Below are 26005 nucleotides of genomic sequence, written 5' to 3'. Positions count from 1 at the left end.
AGCTGGTCTAGATAACAAATAAACTAACAAAAAAGCCTAAAAGGAACACATGTTCATGTGATGTTTCATTAGGAAATCCTACAGATTGAAAATTAAGGTCTATGCATAGTTTTATCACTGTCTAAAGCAACCGTGTGCTTATTTTGTAGAAGAGGTATTTTTATAAAATTCAAATAATAAAGACCATCTTCAGTATAAAGAAGGTCTGAACTCTCATTCCACTTTCTCTTAACTTTCTCATTTATCATTCTTACTCTCATTTAAATATGAAAATTCTGCTATTTTCTACCAATTTTAATTTGAACTTTCCTCAGCTACGATATGCTTAAAATATTTTAATTTTGCACAAAAGAATTGATTTGCAACTTTCTTTATAAAGATATAACTTTATAAGGGATAAAAATATATGATAAAATATTCGGGAGCAAAATGTCTATGGTATTTAAAAGTCAAAAAAAATTAGAATTGGTCTTGAAATATAAGCATAGGCTACTCCAATTATTTTTTTTTATGACTGAAGGTATTAGCTTTAAAAAGGAGAACATAGTTTGAAAGACATTTACAGAAATGGGTATGTATTAAGCAATATCATATTATTAAAAGAATAATTATGCTCAGAATTACCTCCTAAAAATAATCTCATTATAGTTTGCCTACAATTGGGGATAGGTGAACATAATGTTTTATTGAGAAAATACCTATCTCATTGAAATTCATAATACCTGACTTCACTCATTCATTCATTTTCTGTCTCCCAGCTCCAGGCAGTAATTCCATTTCCTGTGCATATAATATAACACATTATTGTACCTAATAACATACTTGCAATGTGTGCTCTGAATTTTTAGCCCTAAGGGTCCAATGATCAATGATCATGATGTTCTTCCTTTCCCTTTCTTTTTCCCTGCTTGAAATTAAAGCAATGGAGGCATTTTGTTTTTATAGAAGTATATAAGACATAACTTTATGGGTGCAAAATTGTTTGTAGCACTTTATTTCCAAAATATCTAAGCATTCCACCTTTAAAATTAAAAACAAAAAAAAATTAAAAAGCATAGCACAGTCTGGAAGTGTAGAAATGATGACTTGTTTTGCATACAGCAGATGGCAGCTACCGGTTAGGATGGAAGCTTGGGATATAGCTTCCTTGCAGCAATGCTTATCTAGCAGCTGTTGCATCTTCACTCATTTCACCTATCTGAATCATTTTGTGTAATGTGGAAGTGATTCAAATAGTATTTTATATGGATATTTTCATTAAAAATTCCTATAGCCATATTATACCTTATAATTCTCCACTGTTAGTAATACACATTTCAGAGTGAGAATATGCAGGATAAAATACTGTAACCTCATCTATTTTATGAAAACATTTATTGACTGTCCTAACAGGTAATCTTGCTTTCTATTAAAATATGACTAGCAGATTATTTTGATATGACCTATACATATTTAAATTTTCAACTAGATTCCATTGATAAATACAATTTAAGCCAGTAAGCATATTAACAGACATGCTGAAGTAAAAATAAAATAGGGATGCATTATATCTGTAACTCATAACTTGGTCTTATGACTTGCTTGTGACATCAATAGTAATTTTTCACATTTGTAAACAAACTGAATTATGTTTTGTAAAAAGTATGTTTAAGCTTATAGAGACAGAAATTCAACTTTGTGTTGAAGAGATGACAGAAATTGTTGCCTTAATGTGGGGCTTGACACCTACCTCCCTGAGCACAGGGTCTGAGATGCTGTCCAGGTTCACAGAGCCTTCATAGGTTAAGTAGTGAAAAACATTCAGAGCGCGTACTGCTTCTGGGCCTCGCTGTTTGTAGCCAAAGATGAGGTCAATCCACTGATGGAGCTGGCAAGAAACAAATTCACTTTCCAGGGCCTGAAATGAATTGGGAAAGAAATGAGAGAGTGTATAAACGTGGCAATCCTTCAATTTTTTCTTGCTTTGAAATGTTCTATACAAGTTGAAAATGTTCTTTATTTTCTCAATGCTTTAGGTCTTTGTTCCTAAAAGCAGCACAATATAACCTCTAATGAAATACAGAACTAAATGAAATTTTTTTCTTTCTAAAATTTTCTCTTCCTTTGACTCCAATGGTTTATGATATGAATTTTAATACTAGATTTCTTACATGTTTAAAAGAAAAATAACTTGAAGTACTCTTTAAAAAAACATATTTATTTATGCATACAGAACTGGGTATAAGCTAGAGATGCGGGGTGGAGGGTGAGAGGATTCACCAGAGACAGAGTGAGAAGCAGAACAGGCCAACTGATGAAGCACACTGATGAGGGGAGCAGCTGGCCGGACAGGAGAGTCTGCCATGCCATGTGGGTCATGTGACCTCCCTGGCCTGACTGGGTTCTTACCTGTGTGCTTAAGAGGACTTAAAAGGACTCAACAGCAGACTCTCACAAAAAGGTTAATAAAGGGTTTATTTATAGAAGAAGGGGAAATGAAGAAATGAATGGTTTGGGAAGAAAGAGAGAGAGATAAATTGGTGAGTATGTCCTGCCAGTTCCTCGGTAGTAGGACCCCAATAGGACACTGAGAGCTGGTGAAAAGCCCAGAGAGCCCCAAGGTCCACATGTCTGGTTATCTGCCAACACTGGCTGCTTAACTCCACCCTCAGTGGAGGGATCAAACTTGTGCTGAAGTGGCTGCAGCTAGCTTTGCAGTGGCGCGCTTTATCCTGTTATGCCACCAAAGAGGGGACCCTCAACTTCTTTCTTGAATGCCACTTTTCAAAGTTTTTGGTATTTTGTTGGTAGCAATTATTATGAATGGTTCTCACTTAGATTTTATGAAAAGGCAGTTTTCATAGTAAAACTATATACAATTTCCAAATCCTGTGTCTCATTGGTCTTGACATACAATTCGTACTAGAATACAGGAAATGAGGCAAAAATACAAAAATGGTGGTTAAAATTCTACATTATTTATATATTAGTTGGTTTGGTAAACTTGTGTAAATGATTGTCAGGATTTGGGACATTCCCCTCAGCCTCTGCACTAGCCACATACCAAGTCCTATAAAAATGCTAACTCCCTTTAGAAAGTGGAGACAGTGATTAGGGAGAGATCCTTTTGTCTCCTTAGCTGATTCAAGTAATATTATTATATTTGCTAGATTCCAGCTTGGTCTGGTCCTATGTGGCATTTAATAGAAATGCAATATTATTTTATTTCTATAGCAGGTCATTTTTTTTTTCTAGCACAACCTATTAAACAAATACTACTTGCCGCAGAGAGCATGCTGTCATCTTTATGTATGAATATGTATTCAAAATGAAGATATAAAACTGCCATTGTTTATGGATAACATAATCTACCTAGAAAAAGGAAATGTAGACAACAGTAGAAGTTAAAAAACTATAAAAAATTGCAAGGTCTCCCTTATTTTTCTTCTTTTCACCTTCTCCTTCCATTGAGGGAAAAGGGTGCCCACAAACACAGGTTTTAGGGACTCCACCTAAGAGATCTAAGACACCAAGAACTACAAATCCCATAATGTCATCACCAAAGGGAGGATTGCTGGGAACTGAGGGTGGAGTTAAGCAGCCAGGGTTGGCAGATAACCAGACATGTGGACCTTGGGGCTCTCTGGGCTTTTCACCAGCTCTCCGTGTCCTATTGGGGTCCTACTACCGAGGAACTGGCAGGACGTACTCACCAATTTATCTCTCTCTCTTTCTTCCCAAACCATTCATTTCTTCATTTCCCCATCTTCTGTAAATAAACCCTTTTTAACCTTTTTGTGAGAGTCTGCTGTTGAGTCCTTTTAAGTCCTCTTAAGCGCACAGGTAAGGACCACAGTCAGGCAACCCAATTTTCTTTCTTTTCTCTTTCCATAACTCTCTGTCTCTACTTCCCACCAGCCCTTTCTTTCCTTCTTTCCTACCTGCCTATCATTTATCAATCTAGATGTATTTGTCTTCAGCTCTCTGTATTTTTTATTTCTTTTGTTCTTGATTAAATAAATTTTAATTTCCATATATTTTAATATTTAGTAGAATTTATTCTTTTTCAGAGTTCACTTTGCTGTTTGCAGACATTCTGTCCTTTTTTTTTTTTTTTAAAGATTTATTTATTTGTGCATACAGAACTGGGGTACAGGTCAGAGGCTCAGGGGTGGTGAAAGGCTTCACCAGAGACAGAGTGGGGAGCAGAACAGGCAGATTGACGAAGTACACTGCTGAGGGAAGCAGCGGGCGGGTCTGGAGAGGTCTGGCTCGCCATGTGGTCTCCTCCGGGGCAGGCGGCAGGCGGGGATCGAACTCATGCGGAAGTGGCTTCAGATTCTCAGTGCTGTGCTTTAACCCGCTGTGCCACCAGGGAGGGCCTGTCCTATTGTTTTTTATTAAAGTAAATTTATAGATTAATTTGAGAAAACTGGTATTAGGTTTTCTAAGATCTCTGGAAAACCTTATATTTATATAGATTATTTTCTCTGTACCTTTCAGGTTAAAAGTTATAACTTACTTTATAAAGAAAATGGAAATGGGAATTTTTGCTGAATTCCCAGGCAGTTCATAAGTTTTGATGAATTTTTAAATTTTAAAATTATACTTTATATGTGGTTATTAATGATAGAGAAAAATGCAAAATTGCTTTGAGTTGAATTTATTTCTGGCAACTCTAATTACACCAAGAATTTTTCACATTTTACTTATAGTGTTAATCTCAACCTTGAGAATTATAAAAACCTACAGTAGTGATATGGAGCAGCTTTTTCTGGATCTTAGAGCATTAAAACCTACTTAGTCTTGAAACCACACAAATACACACTTTCTCTCTTAAAATGATATGAAACGGCTATTGTTTACAGACATCTAACAATACCACTGGGTTGTTAGATAATACTTTATTTAGAATTTTTATATTTATATCCATATTTGAAGTGACCCTATTTCTTTTTTCTCCCTTAAATTACTTTTGCAATCAGTATCATACCGACACAGGGCAATTCCAGTGTGACACAGGCCAACGGGTTGGCCTGACTGTGGGTCCTCACCGTGCACTAAAAAGGGACTTATAATGAAACTCAATTGCAGGCACACACAAAAAGGGTAATAATGGCCTTATTTACAAAAAAGGGGAAATGAAGAAATAAAAGCTTAGGAAGAAAATGAGAGAGATGAATCCGTGATTAACTGTACCTGTTCCACCTGTTTTGCTGAGCTGGAACTCCAATAGTATTGTCAAAGCCAGACCCACATGTCTGGCTATATAGCAACCCTGGCTACTTAACTTCACACTAAATTCCCAGCAATCCTCCCTCTGGTGGTGATGACACAGGATTTGTTGTTCTTGGCATCAGATCTCTTTAGTTTGGGGTGGGGTCCATAAAACCTATATGTGAAGTTGGTTTAGAACATCCTTCCCTCCCCCCCCCCATAATACTAGTCTCATTAAATGAGTTGAGTAGCTTGCAATGATATCTGGGGCAACTTGCACAAGAAATGAATTAATTATCTTATTAAAATTTGCTAGAACTCACCTTTAAAGTACAATGACTTTGGGTGGAATGGAAGATTTTACCATTTAATTTTCTTTAAAGCTTTTATGTCTTCATTTCTTCTTGTGCTGATTTTGAAATTGTCTATTTTTCTATTTTTATTTTTCTGTACTCACTGCAAAACTGTAAACTATTACAGTTTTCATAGTTGTTTATAATAATCCTTAATTATTAAAAAAAATTCCAATTCTATAGCTAGTTACCTAATTGTATTTTATTTTAGAGAGGCAGCAGAGTGAATAAATAAACAATTAATTGTCCTTAAGTAATTTTGCCTCATGTTTTATTTGGGGGGGGCTTCTAATTAAATGACAAAGAAACAATTAGATAGTATATTAAGCAGATAAAGTCTTATGGATTGTCTGTCTTACTAGTAACTGTGCAGAGAAGAGAAAAGAACAGTTAAAACATTTAAAAGCTAAGTCTGACTCTAGATCAAATGCATATCTAAGAGTAGAATTTTAGATATTAGACAAAACATATAGGCCTATGTAAAGCTGAAACCTGACACTGAGACCCTTCACTGCACTCTAAATATATTAATCTGTTACTAAATTTGTGCTATGTACTTAGTTGTAATTTTCAGAATTATGTTTTTATGCACATAACCATTTTGGACTTTAAAACAAGACTTTAGTGTAAATACTTACAATTGAGAATTACAGAGAGCTACTTGATTCCTAAGCTATTAGGATTATAATGATCTTAATTGCTTGCTTTATCTTCTTGGTATCTAAAAGCAGAAGCAATTGCTTTAAGCCTAGATAAACCAATTCCCAATCCATAACTCTACCCTGGGGATCTGAGAAGAAGAAAATGAGTGAGATTTTAACCAGAGAATATCTTTTAGCTGGATAGATAATAGTTACCTAATTCTAATTTCCATATTGTCCCTTGGATATTAGATGACAGAGAATTCTTTCTCTGGCAACTGTAGGATGATGCTTCTTTGGAACTTTCAAATAAAGGAAACTCACTAGTGGGATTAATTGTAGGAACTATGTTTACTTCTTCCAAATTCTTTATTTAATGCACTGAAATTCCTGTCTCTTCTTCTAGACCAAAGCAAAAATGTGACCAGTGTCTTTTTCTAATGCCTCAAAAATCTGCTTCAGATACTTAAAAATTCTCTAGTCATATGTATAACCAGAACATCAAATTGCTACTTCCTTTGCTGTCTGATGTTAATACTAGCTTTACTTCATGATTAAAGGGAATGATCACCCAGGGAATGATCCAACTGTTAAACCTAAAAACAAATAGTGGTTTTTAATGCTTATTTTGGGGGAACATAAACTATTCTATTACTTGATTGGTTACTTGATGTACATTGCAGAGGACTATTTTTCATTACTGCCATCGAATTTAGTTCTCCACATGGGCTACTCCAAAAGACTTCAGTTCTTTCTAATCCCATCCATCTTGCACCCTGCTGATGGAAAGGCTTCTTGAAACCCTGCTCATACTGTCATCCTCCATTTCAAATCTTTCCAGGTTCTTCTTAGCATTACACATGCATTGTAAACTTTACCTTAAGGCCCTTAAGGCCTTTCAAACCCAGGTCCCACCCTCCCCCACTATTTCTTAAAACTTCTTGATCCATTTCCTTAGCTTCAGTAGTACAGACAATTTATAGTCCGAGGTACTGTTCTTCTCTCTTTAACAGGAAAGCATTTTGTCCTCCTGCTTCTTTTTCAACAATCCCATCCTTCTTACATTAAGCCCAATGTTTGTTTCCTGAATTATCTAGCTTATTCAATGATTTCTTTTTTAAATTTCTGTGAAACTTTCAAAGTATTAGAATATTAGTGTTTTGAAGATAGGGACTGTACCTAATACTTCTGTTGAATTTCTCATAGCTCCTAGTCTACTATCAAATAATTTTTGCTTAATAAATATTTGTTCAGGTCCTACCTGGTGGCGCAGCGGGTTAAAGCACAGCACTAAGAAGCTAAAGCCACTACCGCATGAGTTCGATCCTCGCCTGCCCCGGAGGTGACCACATGGCATGGCAGACCTCTCCTGACCCACCTGCTGCTCCCCTCAACCGTGTACTTCGTCGATCTGCCTGTTTTGCTCCCCACTCTGTCTCTGGTGAAGCCTGTCGCCACCCCTGAGCCTCTGGCCTGTACCCCAGTTCTGTATGTACAAATAAATAAATCTTTAAAAAATAAATATTTGTTCATTAATTAATCAATAGGAAATGTGTTGGTCATAAGAGTGAGGAAGAAGAGAAATGTCAGGAAGTGAGGGTGGTGGTGGGAAAGAAGTTCATTTATTCATTCAACACATACTGATGGACTATCTGCTATGTGTCAGATATTATTTTAGATCCTGGGATTACATAGTGAATAAAAGAAACTTAAATCACTGTCAGAGAGTTTACAGTGTAGTGGTTAAGAGATACAACATATTAAAAAACAGAAAGGTTGAGAGTGGAGGCCTTCATAGGAAGAATGAGGATGTAGGGTACTCCCAGGTTTAATACCTAATCTCATTGTAGTTTAAGCCTCTCCCAAGAATGTAATCTTAAACTAATCAATAAGCAGTTTCCAGATCAGCATGATAAGATCCCTCTTCTGTCCCTGAGAGAAAGTGGTTGTTTGAAATAATCTTTCTTTTTACTAATAACCTTGATCTACCTTCTTCCTGTCTAAAACTAACCCCCCTTTGTGTAACACATGAAAATAATTCATGAATGTTTAATAAAGCCAATTAGATCCCTGAATTTGTGAACTTTGCTTTTTAACAGACAAAATCCAGATAATTAGTAAGATATGTAGTAAGTCAGAAGGTAATGAACACTAAGGAAAAGAAAAAGATAGTAAAGTAAGTTAAGAAGTATGTATGGGGGAAGGGTTCATTAATTTAGAGGAGGTGGGCAGAGGTTTCCTTGAGATTGTGACAATTAAAGGCCATGAGGATGTGAACTATAGGGACATCTGGGGAAAGAGGATTTCAGAGGGAATAGTCATTCATTCATTCAATATGGTGCATCTATTATGATAGTGTATTCTATGCCCCAGGGATACTGTGATAAACAAGACAAAAGCACTGCTCTCCAGGAGTACATCCCATTGAAATGCAAATCAGCAAGGTGAATTTGGTGTAATCTCTCCCCAGCCTCAAATTACTGACCACCTACCATATGTCAGACATTAGCCTTGGAGGACATACAGATAAATAAGTATTACACTCCCTCAGTAAGACCATGGTCTAGTAGGTAAATATGTTGAAGTGTGCTTCTCTGTCTAGTCAAATTTCTGCTAAATCTAACATGACAATAGACCACACCCCTCCCACCCCAATCTTAGTAGAAATTACAAAAACAGGAGTATCTATTAAAGCTGCTCTAGCCATCACCACTCTGTGCACTTATTCCCCATTCTTTTTCTGCCTCTTCTGTAAGGCTATGGAAATCTGAAGGAAAAAGGTCACTGCTAGGATGGTGCAGAGGAAGACTAATGCCTCTAATTTTAAAATATACCCAAAATAATTTCATAGAAATGTCATTGCTACCATCATGATATAAGTCACCATCACCTTCAGTATTTCCTAATAGGCATGCCTGCTTCTATAGTTCATTCCTAAGGCTGAAGGCCAGAGTAAACCATTCAAAACCTAAGTAAGGTAATGCCACACTTCTACTCAAAGAATGTGTGTTCAAATAGATGATTATCCATTTCACTTGGAGTAAAAATATAAAATACTTATGTATGATGATCTTCAAGCCACATGTGATCTGGTCTATGATATCTCTATTTCTTCTCACTTTACACCGGGGGTTCACTCAACCCTTTCCCACTGGCTTCTTTGTCAAGCACAACCTCGCCACAGAGCCTTTGCTTCAGATCTTTCCGCTGCCTGTGATGCTCTTTCTACAAGGGAATCACTTGGTTCACTCTCAACCTTTTAAAGTCTTAGTTGGAGTCTTACCTTCACAATAAGGGGATGCTGACCTTCCTCTCCTGTATTCCAGATCCTCTTGTGCTACTTCATTTACCCTTAGCATTGACTGCCTTCTAACATATCAGATATTTTATTGCTTATGCACTATTTATTGTCTATTTTCCTCTGACAAAAATTAAGGTCTAAGAGAGCAGGGAGCTTCTTCTATTTCTTCATGGTATGTTTTAAACAAACAAAGCAGTGCTTAGGACATTCAATAATGACCTGTTGAGTGAGTGAATTATAGCACCTATCAGCATTCACTGTGATTATATTTCTATTTCTGTGTTCCTAAATTGGGTGTGAGTTCTTGGACACCCTTCACTGAGTTGTTCATGACTGTTTCCAGAGTCTATAGCAGTATGTAGAGTTTAATAGTGACTAGTATAAATGAAGAATTCCTCTATCTTACTCTAGCTTTACTTAGAGTAGGATTCATGTTAAATTATTTGTGCTTTCAATAATGGCATATTCATAGCTGGCTCTCAATGAAATACCACCCCAGTTTCAGAGATTAATATTGGTGCCAATAAGGGTATTTGTCCTTATTAGTTCATGGTATCCAAGCTTACAGGCGATGTTAGGGGGAAAGGATGTCCTGAACAAATTCTATAGATACAGGTTTTGTGGACTCCAACCAGTCCCAGACACTGGAACTACAAATCCCATCATCACCAAAGGGAGGACTGCTGGTACCTGAGGGTATAGTTAAGCAGTTATGTTGGATATAAAACCAGACATGTGGGCTTGGGAGGGGAAGGCTCTCTTAGCCTCTTGATTCATGGCTTGTCTCTTGGCTTTTGCTAGCTCTCAGCATGCTATTGGGGTTCCAGGTCAGCATAACTGGTAGGACATATTAACCTTATCTCTCTCTCTTTCTCCCTGAGTTAGTTATTTCCCTTTCTCTTGTAAATAAACCCATTTTTAACCTTTTGTGAATTCCTGCAGTTTAATCTTAATATAAGTCCTTTTAAGTGCATGGGTGAGGACCCATAGTCAGCTAACCCAATTCACATTGGGATTGCCCGTAACAGTGGTAGAGTGGGTGCTCAAACTCAGTATTTCAAGTAACTACCAAAGACTTCTAACATTGTTGTGCTATGCTATTTGTTTAAAAATCCTTTTTAAAAATCAAGTTGCTTATAGTAAAATATAACCTAAATGCAAACTGTGACCTATCTATAATAGACTTTTTCTTTAAAAATATGAAAATCTTACAGAGAATGTAGCAAATAAAGTAAAACACTACTGAACTTGGCATTCTCTGCTCAGTGCATGTTGCTCTGCTCTGCACCTGGCCCACCAGCTCCAGGAACTGCTGGGGTGTATGAGATTAGCAGCGCACATCCATGAAAGGCCTTTTTCTAAAACAAATTTTAAAAAAGGGCAGATTATGATTGATGAACCCAGCATTAGGGTAATGTTATCAGAGATACTTTCTATTTCTGTCCTTTGTGAGGAGGTCAGATTATAATCATGTTAGAACTGAACACAGTGCTTTATTAATGTTTCATGAGTAAGTCGGTTGTAATCAGCCGAGTTTGGTATGGATAAATTAGACAATTCTTGATGCAGGAACTCAATGCATTTAGAAATTATTGAAAAGACCACTAAAAATATCTGTGGTACTTTTCCAGGTTTTTCAATGAGAGAAAATTTGATTTTCACAATACTTTAGTGAAACACAATTCTTGTACCCATAGTAACAAAACATCATTAACTCTAACCAGTTACATGTTATTATTGTTCCCAAATAAAAAAAGTAACTATGGACTAAAAGAAATAGATCATTAAAATCAATTTACTATTTTATTTATTTTTTAATCAGAAAGGGAAATTATATTGCACACTTAAGTAAAGGCTCCTATTAATGCATCAAATGTCTTTTTAGTTGTTGTATCAGGTAAAAAATATGGATGACATTTAAATATTGATATTTTAAAAATCATCCTTTTAAAATATTATGTTGCCTTTTTTGCCTTGACTTTCTTAATGGCAATGTGATAAAAGGAGGGACAGTTCATGGAAATATAACACTAATTCATACCCATTCTAAAGGTTTCTTAGTACTGTGGATGCCGTTTTCTTTTTGTATATGGCATCCATTTTCATTTATACTTTAGGCTCACTACAAAGAATACCTCAAAATAGTTTAAAATAATTCCAGTTCAAGCTGTAAATAATTTAAGCACATTTTTTTTTCTCAGCAGCTAAATCCTATATGAGCTATCCAGTAAGTACTGTTAGAAACTTTTAATATTATAAAATAGCATTTTAAATGGAGGCTATGCTCATGGAAGACATTATCTATGTTTTCTACATGTTACAGTCACTTGTATATGTTCTGTTATTCCTCAGGCTTATTGTATTAGAAATATTTCCATCAAATAAATACTCCTTCCTTAAGCAAAAAGAAGCAGATACAAAATTGATTAAATTTTCTAGTTTAAACATAAATGTCTGGCATTATTTCTGCATGGTGTCAGTCTGACCATTTCCCATCAGCAAAATGGGAAAACTGACCAGAAGTTGGAACAAAGGAAACTATGAGCATGGTTCAGTAAAAGAAAACTCTGAATAGAAAAAGAGCAGTGCTGGAAGCTTTGTAGGAGGAAAAAGTGCTGTAGAGACACACAACTTGTTACATATGATGACTTGATAACCCCAAAGCTTCAGACTCACATACTTAAGAATGTTTCCAAGGAGTGTTTTTGGCTTGTATTTAATCTCCAATTCTGATGCAACCTAGGATGGGCACTACAACTGCAGAACCTTCTTGAAATATATGGTAGTTTTGCTTTTAATTATGTAGTGCTCCTTCAAAGAAAACCCAGAGAAAAGATACTTCTCAATCAAGCTATGACATGTGAGGTAGACATATACTATGTATTGTCTATTTAAACTGCCATGGCTTTCTGGGGTTTGAGAGAACCAAGGCTTGGAGATTTGTGTGTAGTACTCACTCTATGGAGTAAATATTTAGTTCATAATTTCTCACTGGACTCATTAATACCTTTAAAATAATAGGAATTTGGTTTAGGATAGCCAGAAAACCTAGCGCATTGATTCTTTGATTTCAACATGAACATAAATTAGAACTTAATATTTACAGTAAAAATGCTGAGTTCTGAAAATGTTTTGTGATATTTTCAGAAATGCACACACATATATCATATTTCAGTCAGTTATAAAATTTAATTCTTTTGAATATATGAGGACAAATTTTTGAGTGGCCATAATTTTACCTTATTATATACAATCCTTATAGTTCTTAGTCCACTGTGTGTACCTGCCTTGATGAATATGTATTTACAATGGTACTGTGAAATTTATTTTCAAGAAGCACTGTATTTCAGCTTAGTTAAAATTTGCTCAGCAATGCTTCATCTGTTAGAGTGACAAAATATAAGAGTAACACTGTTTTTGAACTGGCAATGTTAGTATCAGAAATAAAATATTTCCTATGTTTTACTGAAGTGCAACAGAAGTACACTGATCAATTATAAATAAAATAATTTATTATTCAAAATTAGCATTCATGTGTTTTAGTCTCTCAAAGTAAGAAGGCAAATCTGTTTTAGAATTTAAATTGTCTTTACAGTATAGCAATCATTTCTTAGGTTGTATCTTTTAATGATTAATCTCCTACTTCTCTTAAAACCCAAATTATATGAAACCATTTAGTGAGAATCAGCTATTTCTAAGAAAATGAGACTTAAAATATCTTATGAGGTGATCCTATGAATAATGAAATAGGTAATAGTGCCAATGATTAAAAATGAATTATAAAACAGAGTCAAAACAGAAAGTATCTGTGCATAGAAGTAGACAGAAAATTGCAAATAGGTTGTAATCCAACGTTATTTAATTATTTGGAGTTTGGAACATATACTGCAATAGAAATATAGCCAGTTTCCCTTCATTTTGCAACAAAAACTCACCTAGCAGAAAAACTAGCAATAAGAAGAATTAAATTCTAACCACCCTTTATTTTCTCTTCTCCTTACCTCCCTTTGTTATTATTAATTTCTTACTAGAAACTTGGAAAGTTGGTTGTCTTACATTCCTCAAAAAATACTTTGTGTTTCTCTATATTAATAATGTTGTAACAAACAAGTATTGATAGCTGAGAATATTGGAAAAGTCAAATACTTTGACTCATGTGATCTAGAATACCCAGTACCTCTTCACACCTGGAAATGCAAAGCCCACACCTCCCTCACATTACCTACCCCCTTATATAATCATAGCAATCCTGCCAGTAGGGGAGTCCAGGTAGAAAAGACAAGAGAGAATGGAAAAAAATGGAGAAGAAGAAGAAGAAGAAGAAATATTCTGAGAATTATCTGGAAACATAATAATAGGGATACAAGATGGGTAAGAAGAGGGGGGTGGCAGGGAAAAGGGAACTGAAAATGTATTTAAAAGAAACAATAGAGGAAAACTTTTAAACTGGAAAAAAGGACTAAGTCTACAACTCATCAAAGGAAAAATAAGTATCTCTAGAAAAATAGAAAGTGAGGACACAATCTTTCAGAACTTGTGGGAAACAGCAAAAGCTCCACTAAGAGGTAAGTACGGATCAATAGAGACCCATATCAAGAAAGAGTTGAAATAAATAACCTTGTCTCCCACCTCAAGGGATGAGAAAAGTAAGAAAAACAAAACCACAAGCAAGTTGAAGAAATAAAATAATAAACATTAGAGGAGAAATAGATGAAATACAAGTAAATACAGTGAGGTGATGATGGAGTACCAATTCTAAAATTAAGTACAGATTTTTAGAAGCAGGTATTATGGAAGTATAAACCCTTCACATTAAATATAAATCGAAGTAATAATTTCTTGTGCAAGGAGACAGTATGAAATACCACCATACATCTGAAAGTGCCAATTTATAGACTGAGCAATGAGAGAAACTTTACATAAATATTTGTGTAATACATGACATGCTCCCAAAGGGGAAGAAAATATTTCAGGTTACATATATAGTGTTTTTAAACATAGATGCATTAAATTACTGTAAGTTTAAAAAAAATATCAAAAATAATTCTTAAAGATAGAAAACATAATCAAAATAGAAGAGATTGTGTGACTGACAGTGAAGTCTCCCTTGCCCCGTTTTCACACAGAGGAGATAAACCTCATATTATATGAACTTGTCTTTATGAAAGATCTAGAACAACTACATCTCTAGAGATAGAATGTCCAGAAGAGGTAAAGCATAGAGAAAGAGAGTAGTTGCCTAGTGTACTGGACTTCTTCATAAGGTGATAAAAAAGTTCCATAACTAAAGCAGTGACTTATATGATCTATGAATTATATTTCTGTATTTATGTAAGTTATATATCCCTCTTAACCAAAAAAATGGGCCAAAGCAACATGTGCATTCCACTGTAATATGTGGGCCTTATTTGGATTCTGAATTGACTATATAGGCTGTTAAAAAAAATGATAAAACATATTTATGAGAGAGCTGGAAAAAAGTAGGAGTGCATGAAATAGGGTTAAAAAAACTTATTTTAGGATATTAACTTTATTGATATAATCCTCAAATGACTGAGAACAATAGTACACTAGAAAGGCTGTTTTGTAAAGTGGCTCATTTTCATAACCACTTTGAGATTTAAATATCCTTAATATCCATACAAATATATTAATAGTATAAACATTCTATTTGCACAGTTCTTACTGGAATACCAAAATATCTGTCATGCATATTCTAAGAACTGTGATGTTCTTCTACCTATGAATGCTTACTAAGGTTGTTACCTTTAAGTATATTGCCTTTAAAGAATTGTCTCACCGCTTAAAATTTACTACATACAAATGTATTCTAAATTTAAATTACTTTGTTTTGAATGCTTTCAGAGTAAAAAGAGTACAGATTTATTTATTAGACAAAGATAAGGAATGGACACTATTTTGGGCATTTTAGAATTTGTTACATTAGTCAACAGATGTTCATCTGATTGTCTTCTCCTAAGGGAGCAAATATAACCAAATTACCGTTTCTTTATTAGGCTTCATAAAAGGAAAATCTACTCTACAATAAAGAGCACTGTCAAAGACAACAAAAAATGCTTTCTTCCCCTCTCTTACAATTTTAACCCAGTATTTTGTGAGGTTAAATGATAATTTGTTAATTGTTAGAAGTAAAACAAAACTACAGAATATTTTTTACTTCCTGATGACTGCTCAGGCAAAACCAAAATCTCTTACCATCCTGTTGATCCGTACAAAGTCTTCAGGTTTTTTAGCCCAAGGGGGAAGATCAACATCATTTACCACCACTTCATCTTCTCTGACTCCGAGGTTATATCCATTACTGTTGACAAACATTTCTGGTAGGTAATAGAACTCTGGAATTAGTTCCTGCCAGGAATAAAAATGTAGCATATTAAACAACTTAAAAATCAATTGAATAAAACTAGTAACTTTTCACTTGTTAATTATAAGCTGATTAAAACAATTTTTTTTTAATTTAAGTCCAACATTTTATTCTTGATTTAACTTTCTTTAGGTAAGAGTCTGAGAAGAGACACATTATTCTTGAATAGTACATTTGATAATTTGTAATATTTTCAATTTTATTTTGCCACAGATTAGTTAAAAGAAATGGGTATAGGCCCTCTCTGGTGGCGCAGCAGGTTAAAGCACAGTACTGAGAAGCTAAAGCCACTTTCGCATGAGTTCGATTCCTGCCTGCCCCGGAGGTGACCACATGGTGTGGCAGACCACTCCTGACCTGCCTGCTGCTCCCCTCAGCAGTGTACTTCGTAGATCTGCCTGTTCTGCTCCCCACTCTGTCTCTGGTGAAGCCTCTCACCGCCCCTGAGCCTCTGGCCTGTACCCCAGTTCTGAATGCACAAATAAATAAATCTTTAAAAAAAAAAAAGAAAAGAAAAGAAATGGGTATAGGAATTAACAATTTTTACAGCATTAGTAACAAGCATTTAAAACTATATATACAATTCCATGCTGCTCAACAGCATTCCCTTTTCTATATTCTATTAATGAACTATGTAGGTTGAAATAAAGTGTATAGTGCAGTTTAACCACTGTGATTAAAAAACCACAAACATGTAATAGTTTCTACTTTTCTTTTTGACTATGCTGGCAATTATAATATGCGACTTATCAATTCAATTTTATCTTGTTATTTGGAAAATATATTATTTTTATATTAACCACTAAACACTGAGTTAATGAAATGGATGTGAAAATATTTAATGCTTATCACTTTAATAGTGTTTTTTTTATAAATTAGATACAAAATTAACTTGTGTTATGTGTATAGAAAGAGCAGGAAAACTGGTGAATAGTATCTAATATATGGTTTAATATCTTACTGGAATGCCAAACTATCTGTATGCTAGTTAGATGATTCATACCAAGGGCAAATATATATATTAAGAGAAACTGTATACAAGACATATAGGCTACAATAAACTGTTGGGAGGATAGTGAAATTCATATAAATTAATGTAAACTTTCAGTGACTACAACATGGAAGAGTAATATGGTAATAAGCTGAAAGAAACACAATATGTAAACATCCTTGTTTGCAAATAGGATATAACTTAGTCGATGGATTAGATGGCTATGAAGTGTCTTGGCACATCATTGCTCTATTAGCAATGATTACAATGATTTTACATTTGGGGCTGGGTCAGCATGACTTGTATATCACTGCACTGAAGGAACAAGTTGGTAAAGGTATATTTATATGTATGGTGACTGATTAGAAGGTAGAAGCATCAACTGTTTCTTATACATCTGTACTCAATGTACTTAGAAATATGTAATTGTTATGGGCTGAAAGTCTGTGTTCCCTAAAATTCAAATGTTTAAATCGTATCCCTTTCTGTGAGGGTATTAGGAGGTAATGTCTCTGGGAGGAAATTCGGATTAGATGAGGTCAGAGGGTGGAGGGTACTTCCTTTCCTGCCAGTTGAAGACAGCAAAAGGACAGAGGTTATCTGTGAACCATGCCATATCTCACCTGCTGATTATTTGGGAGCCTTAAGCTGAGACGTTCAGCCTCTAGAACTGTTAGAAATACATTTTTGTTGTTCACAAACTTCTCAGTTTATGGTAACAGAGAGTATGGTAGTCCAAACTGATGATGACAATGTTTATTCAATTATTTCTAAGCATTAAGAAAAAACAATTTCCTTTTGATAGTACTCTCACCACTTGAGAAAACATGGGCAACTTAAAGATGAGAAATTTTTTTTTTTAAATGCTATTTTGACATTATCCACTTTATGTATGACACTGGAGGGTATATGCAGATTGCTTATTGCTCAGGCTTTTGTGCAGTTGGCTTCTGCAGCTGTCACCTGCAGCCTTAAATACAGGAGGCGCTTGGGAGTGTGGGCTCGGGGCATGCAGGCCTGATGGCGGACACCTGGAGTATGGAGTGGGCGTGGGAAGAGGGCACACCTGAGCCTGGGGCTGAGGCTGTAAGGGCACAGCAGGCAGTGGGGCAGAGTGAGGTGAAGAATAGCTACGAGAGGAAGCGGCCATGAGAGAACACCAGAGTCCAGAGAGAGTGAATGAAGATTTGCTGGAGGCCTGCCTGTCTCCTGACACCCTGGCTGCCTCACTATCAGTGGTGCAGAAAAATCATCAAAAGCCTGAAAAATGCCATTGAGGGCTCCTGGACTCTACCTGTCTGCCCGGATCCAGCCTTGCTGCCTGCACTACAACAGACACTGAATAGCAACAGGATTCCGAATGCTCCAGAAACGTAAAAGGAATGTGAGCTCCTGAGGTTGCTCGGCGTGGATGGAGATTTATATGTGATAAATATAAGTCAAGCAGTTCCCTTACCATATTCCATCACTTACTTGCGTTCGTGTACTAGCGCTAGAACTAAATAAGTTTCCTTGAGAACACAGATATCTAAAAACTTATACCTACACAGAGTCTATCTCTACATGCACAAAGCAACATAGAATTATTTTTGTTTAAATAGCTGAAGAGTCTCAATTTATCTTCAGCTGTCTTGGTGCTTGTACTGTTTTTCACACATACCATTTCCTATTCTGTGCTGTAGCATCATATAAATGTGATGATTAACCTGCTCACTATTATAGTACCATTTCCCTGAATGTCATTAAATTTAATTCAAAAAGACACAGAAACCTAGAACTTTATGTTAACAGCAGTTTGGGCAAAAGCAGACTTACAAATCTTATTGTGTAAGGGTTATGTCGAATCCCTCGTAGCTTTTGGTTTTTGGTGTAAATTTTTTTTTTTTTTTACACATGGCAGGTTCAATATTAAAGATATTAATGAAAATTATTTTAGTGTCAGAAATTTCCTGAGAAATATGTAGATGGTTGGAAGAATGTCTCAAGAAAGGAAAAGGGCCAAGAAGTACTTTATTAAACGAGAAAAATAGTAAACACAGAAGTAAACTCTGAAACAGGGGTTAAACTTTTGCACTTTGAAAGAGTTGCCTTCTTATTCTAATTAAGTTTAAAAGGGTCAATGTAAATATAGAAAAATGGGTCCAAATTTGTGGGCAAATTTGAACCCAAGGTTAGGAGGTGGAGAAATCTTTTTCATTTTAATACAAGCATTGTAGAAAAAAGGGACCAAAAGATAGCTGACTGCCAGCAAGGAGAAGAATATGTCCAAGAAAGGCCTGCCCGGTAGCTGTTTAGAAAGGTGGGGTGCAGAGCACTTAAGGGGGACAATTCCTGGACAGTTAAACTGAGCTGGTGTGTGTTCAGGTCAATTTCCTAAGTAAGGAGGTTTTTTCCATTCCTGTCCTCACTGGTCAACCAGAATGATCATTAGCATTAACTAGGATGTCAGTGAAACCTGCTAGAGACCTGAAGAGACCAAGAGATGCTCAGATTTCCAGTAGGAGAACTGTAACAAAACAGGCATATTTTGGAAAAGCAAACACCAAGAAATTCCTGAATCGCTGCATATGTGCAAAGTCCCTAAAAGTTTCAAAAGGCCCAAACTATAAGTAATCAAAGCTATTTGAACCCTAGAGTTTAGACTTGGGAGTTTTGGGGTTTATTTGCTGCAGAATGGAGAAAAAGCAAAATCACAATAAGTCTACAGAGAAGTTGCTGAGACAGCTGAGTGGGCAGAAACTTTCATGCCTCAGTTTTATTGGTTTTAAATTTTGCTTTAAGCAGCACTTTTATTTCAGTATTTAAATACAGGACATTAATCCATAATTTACAATCACATTTATACTATTTAAAAGATATGCTTACTTAAAAAATAATGAACTTTTGTTTCTGAGATTCAACTGTTAGGTCCAAGAAGATGATGATAACTGGAAGTATTCCTGAGACAAGGAATCAGTTAAAATGACCTCAGGTTGTTTAATCTTTTTGTTGTTGTTGTTTAAGATTTATTTATTTATGCATACAGAACTGGGGTACAGGCCAGAGGTGTATGGGGCAAGACGATTCACTGGAGACAGAGTGGGGCGGAACAGGCAGATTGATGAAGCACAGTGTTGAGTGGAGCAGTGGGTGGGTCAGGAGAGGTCTGCTGTGCCGTGTGGGTCAACCCCCTGGCCAGGGACTGAACTCCTCCTGTAGTGGCCTAGGTAGCCTCATAATGCTTTATCTATTCATAATGCACTTCAAGCTGTTGCGCCACCATGGAGGGCCCTGATTGTTCAGTCATAAGACAGCAAGTACCTTTATTTACATCTCCCTGTCTTGGCACTATTTTAAGTGATTTCCATGTGTTTTCTTTATCTTCACAAAAATTCCATCATATTCTCATTCTTCCCATTTAATAGATATGAACAGAGTGAGAAAGGGTACATGAATTGCTAACAACTACACTGCAATGGTGGCAAAGTCAAAAATCAATCCCACCCATTTTAAATCCAGAATGTCTGTTTACTTACTTTACTATTTTGTCTTTTAAAATAGCAACCCAGTCATTCTATATTGATTCCAAATTGTTTTGATTTCCTGTATAGTGATTATTATATTCTTTATTTACTTATACATTCACGTCCACTGTAATGGAAATCCCATGATGGCAGGGATCTTTTCTGTCAATGTATTATCTCAATGTATTGTTTCAGTAGTACTAATTTAATGCTGACTTACTCCAGATAAACTATTATATTGTTAAACTGTAACTGTTGTCTTGGGAACTGAGCTCTTTCCACTGTGGTTTTGGATTTGACATTGCATTTGACTTTTTATGTAGTAATTGACATGTGCCATGGCAATAATGGATTGGAATTTAGCTCAAATCCAGGTATAATGAGTAAATTTTGCTTATGCACTGAATCACGTATTCCTAATCAACAGGAGTGCCAGATTTATTTAAACTGATTCCAAAGAGTAGAAGTACATTGACCTCAACTAATTTTCAAAAATGCTTTTTTAAAAAAGATTTCTTTATGCATACACGAACTGGGGTACAGGTACAGCAGGCAAGACAGGAAAGGTCCCTGGCCAGGGATTGAACTTGAGGTGCAGTGGCTGAGGATAGCTTTATAGTGCTGTGACTTATCCCCTTGCACCACCAAGGAGGCCCCTCAAAAATGCTTTTTATTAGTGCATATGGCAAATAACTTTTTACAATTTTAATGATGATCTGTTTCAAGGTAAAACTGAAAAATCTTGAAATTAAAAAGGCATTAACTAAATCAGATGTTTGGGAAGTAAAGGCTGGAAGTTAACTTGCAATAAATTCAGAAAAACTTTACACTTTTTTCAAAGCTATGAATCAAAATAGTTAATTTGGAAAAAAAAATTTCTGTTATCAGTAAATATTTGTAGATTGTTAGAACCTATTTTTTTGGGGGGAGGGTTGACTCTAGAACGTAGATCTTTTTCATGACAGCCTCACTGCACAGAAATTTATTTAAAAATACATACTTCCTATAGTCTTTTGTTTACATGATCATGAACTGAGGCTTAGATGTTTCAATACCTAATATGGCCACAGCAGACTTGATAACTAGTCATTTTTTTTTTTTTGTTTAGAAACCAATGTAGAAACAACTTTATCCACCAAACCTCAAGCTACTTTGTGTATAAATGAACACTCCTTTTTGTTTAACGTCTGAATGTAGTACATCTATTTTTGGATATCCTATTGTGTTTATATATTTATGCTTTGATTAATAATAACTTGTCATGTCATGGAATTGGTTTGCATTGAACACAAGCTGTAGATAAAAAGAAATGACTAGGGGAGTAAAAAATAAAAAAATAAACCAACCTTGCATCCCTGGGTTGAATCCAATTTGATCATGTGATATATTGTTGAATCTGATTTACTAGTTTTTTGTTGAAATTTTTGTTTTGATGTTCATTAAGAAAAGGGTATTGGTTTATAGTTTTCTTTCTTGTGTCTTTGTCTAATTTTGGTAGTGAGGTAATGTTGGCATCCTAAAACATTCTAGGTAGGATTCCTTCTTCTATATATATATATATATATATTTTTTTTTTGGGTAAAGATTTAGTATATAGAAGAATTGGGGTATAGGTCAGAGTTGCAGAGGGTGAAAAGATTTTACCAGAGACAAACTGGGGAGCAGATCAAGCTGTTGTGGTGACAGCATTAAGACTTAACTCTTAAGTCTCTTTTTGTATTTTTTTTAAACAATTTGAGCAAGATAGGCACTAGTTCTTTTTTAGAAGCTTGATAAAATTCATTTGTAAGATTATCTGTTTCTGGGGTTTTGTTTTTGTGAAGAATTTTTACTACTGTTTCAATTTCCAAGCTTGTGATTGGTTTGTTCAGTTCATTTGTTTCTTTCTGAGTTAGTCTTGGAAGACTGTATTAATCTAGAATTTTGTCCATTTCTTCAAGGTTATAGAATTCATTGGCAAATAGTTCCTCATAGTGATTTCCTTGTGTTTCTGTGCTATCTGAAGTGATTCCTTCTTTTTCATTTGTGATTGTTTATTATTATTATTTTGCTCTTCCTTTTTTCCTCTTTTTTTGTTAGCTATTTATCTTCTCAACAAGACAGTTCTTGGTTTCACTGATTTTTTTTTAAATCTTTTTGAGCGTTAGCTCATTAACTTCTCTTATTTTTACTTCTTTGCTTCTATAATTTTAGGTCTATTGGTCTTTTTTAGGTATTATATCAGGTTGTGTATGTGGAATTTTGCTTGCTTTTTATGATGGGCCTATATTGAAATTACCTTCCCTCTGCATCATGTATAAGCATCAAAGGTTCACCTCCAGTAGACTCAGGAATTTGAACCTCCTAGCATAAAGCATATCTATATGGATAGTAGCAAGTGTTTCAGATATCTCAGCTTGAAATAGAGAGCGGCTACATGTTTGAATATCTCAGCCTTGGGTGGAGGTGGCAGGTATTTCAGATGTCACAGCCTGGGCTGCCATATTAGTCTCTTCTAAAGAATACTAGGTGCTCCTTCCTCAGTCACAGGCTATAGCTGGCTGTTCTGTCTTCTGACTCTCCGCTTCAAGCCAGCAGTCAGCAGTCCTGCTCTGTGTTGTCACCTCTGTAGCTCCCCTACAATGCGCCTCCTCCATCCTGGTACATCAGTGTACCCCCTTATACAATGAAGAGCTGGGTGAAGGGAACCCTGATATTGGCATGTGTCCAAGTCAATAGCTGTACGGACTTAGCAATCCTGTTACTTGTTCGTCCTGTGGGTTGCACCATACAGTTATTAATTTAAAGAAAGTTGACTAGAGTTTTTCCCACTCCTCTCGGATTGATGCTCCCATTGTTATGCTGATAATCAGTTTTCCTTCAGGGATTTCTGGCTTTGCTTTGCATCAGTTTTTTTTTTTTTTTTTTTTGGTATGTATGTGGAGAAGGCAAGCTCAATACTTTCACTGTGCCACACCTCTCCCCCAACACATTTTAGAAGCTATTTACTCTGTCAGTGTTATTTTTGGATGCAGGTAAACAATGTTGTTCCTGAGTTTACCCTATAAAAAAAGTTGTCACTTTGTATACTGGCATCTAATAACCACCTATGCAGATCAGACGATGAAAGCATTTTTATCAAATATATGAACTGACTTGTTACCTAGACTAATAAGATAAATAGTTGTAAGTCATATGTATTTCAAATTTTTTTATGTCCAAATGCTCTAAAGGATTAACTAAAATGTATTTTAGTAAACTTAGCTATTTACTAAAATAAGTAAAAATAAGTTGCTTAAAAATAAGTTGCTGGTAGAGCATTTTCCAAAGATGGATTGTAACAGCCTCTCTCCTGCCCTTTCCTCTTTACTATGTCTCTCCCCACTCCAAGGTGGAGTCTATTTCTTTTTTCTTTGAGTATGGGCTGACTTATCTCAACACCTAGAGGGTGATATAGTGACACTGTTGGGTTTCCACAGAAATCTAAGACTTAAGAGCCTTGAAGTGTCTGTTTTACTCCCTTTAGAAGCCAACCATCACATAAAACAGTGTGACATGCCTAAGCAGCTCCCTCTATTTTAGCCAGCTTAGATGAGGCACAAAACACGAGAAAAGCAGTTTTGGGTTCTCTGGCCAAGCCAAGCCACTTCATATGTCATGATGTAGCACAGAAATGAATGGTTCCCACTGAGCCTTAATTCCAACTGCGCAATTGTCAATATGTAAGCAGTTGCTGTTGTTTTAGATGACACTTCAGGGTAATTTGTTACACATAAATAGAAATGAATGCTAGGGAATGGAGTGGTGGTGCAATAAAGATGAAAATTACAAGTTGGACCTTCAATCACAAGTTGGAAGGGTAGGGAGGAGACCACTGGTGGGGCCTGGGAGATCAGGAAGGACGCTCTACTGGAAGCAGGGAAAGAAGCTATCCATGATGTGTAGTGGTGGGGAAATGAACAAGCTGTCTTCTGCAGTGACTTCAAAGACAGAAAAGGTATTGCATGCGCCTAGGATCTGGTTAAGAAGGTTTCCAGGCAAAATACCATTGTTCACAATGGTATATATGAGCTAAGGAAAAAAACTTCAGTTTTGAGGCTATCTAGAGATATATAAGGGCCTAGAATGGTATCTCCAAGTTCCAAAGGATTCTCAAAATAAACAGATTCAGTACAAAGGTCACTTTGACAGTCCTGCAACATGGGGACCTGGCATCCTTGTAAGTGCTCACCAAACTTAGTGGCTGGTGTACCTTCTCAGCTGCACAGGAGGATTCTAGGCACCTTAAGATCACGACACAGTAACCTAACACACATCCTGAAGTAGAGAGGATCCTGTCTCAAAGGGATTGTGGTATGGTATTTTCCTAGTGGTGAATTATAATTTGATACATAGGAGGTTCACAATTTTTTTAAGTGTTTTACCAATTTGGGAAAAGAAGGCAGCTATAGACAATCTCTTTTGTGCAAAGGAAAGAATAAGTCTGAGGGAAAAGCAAAAGATGTAACTGAGGGCCACAGATAACAATGAATAAGTGAGTCTTTCCTAGATAGCATAACTGGGCCCAGTCTAAGGGTCTGACCCTGTCCCTACTGTTCAGGCAACAGGCGATATGTCATCCCTGGCTGGGTTTCAGAACTGTTATGAACTGGTAACTATGCACTACTCATATCTCCCTGTTTTATAGTTTGGACAACTGTCAAAGTTTGCCTGTTTCCATGACCACGGTATGCTGCCATGTCAATCTGTGACAGATAAGTTGTCATTTTAGTTTCCTGGTCTGAAAATTAGGAATTTCTGTAGATGATCTGTTTCTGGACCTGATCATGAGATATTAGACCTGATACAATAATGGGATGAGACTTATAGGAAGAGTGTGAATTGTGGCTAAGGACTCCCGATAGATTTTTTTCAAAAGATGGTTGCACAAATCACGCATGCCTTTTCAAAATTTGACCTGTGTGCATGTCATCAGAAGGCAGAGTTCTCTTAATTTAGGGTGGCCCTTTGACTTGCCCAAACTAACAGAATGCTGTGGAGGTAATATTAGGTGACTTTCAAAGCTGGGCATTACGTGGTCTTATAGTTGCCACATTTTTATCCTCTTATCAGCCAGTCAGTCACTCTGAAAAAGGGAATGGTGACATTACATAAAGATTACATAAAGAGATGACTAGCCAGCTTCAGTTCAGCCGTCTGTGCTAAGGACCAGACACACAAACAAAGTCATCCTGAATCTACCAGAGCCAGAGGGCCATCGTTGACATAAATCAGAGCCAAGCTGTACCCTATGAATCTGATTCCAGTTCTATCTCTGAGGAAATACAAAGAGGTGTTTTTTTAAAAAGTCACTCAGTATGGGGGGGCTTGTTAATAGCCCTAAGTGACTAATGTAGGTCTTCATTGATCTAGTACTCCAATCTAGGCAACATGATTGGATATGATTATATCACTATGCAGAAGCATGAAAGTGGCATCCATCCGACTGAACAGCCAACGGAAAAGACTGAATAGCTCTCCTTGATTGTTCTGGCTTCTGCCTTGTTGTGTGAACTTAGGCAAGTCATTCAATATCTGTGAATACCCTTTAAGAATAAAGATAAAGAGAACTACCTCCCAAGACAGTTTCAGACACGCCTTTGGGTATCAAATAACC

General features: G+C 36.0%; 1 protein-coding gene across 1 annotated transcript in view; it reads right to left on the bottom strand.

Annotated features, from left to right (window-relative positions):
* NBEA (neurobeachin) overlaps positions 1-26005 on the bottom strand; it is a 512054-nt gene that overhangs the window by 36533 nt on the left and 449516 nt on the right. Inside the window, exons 49-50 of the mRNA XM_012723168.1 lie at positions 15708-15860; positions 1730-1897 (exon numbers count right to left, since the gene is read on the bottom strand). Of these exons, the coding sequence (XP_012578622.1) occupies positions 1730-1897; positions 15708-15860 (321 nt within the window). The remainder of the gene's footprint in view (positions 1-1729; positions 1898-15707; positions 15861-26005) is intronic.

The sequence above is a fragment of the Condylura cristata genome, unplaced genomic scaffold (assembly GCF_000260355.1).
Source record: "Condylura cristata isolate star-nosed mole 26May11 unplaced genomic scaffold, ConCri1.0 scaffold00010, whole genome shotgun sequence".
Classification (NCBI taxonomy): Eukaryota; Metazoa; Chordata; class Mammalia; order Eulipotyphla; family Talpidae; genus Condylura; species Condylura cristata.
This window is presented reverse-complemented; position numbering and strand designations above follow the sequence as displayed.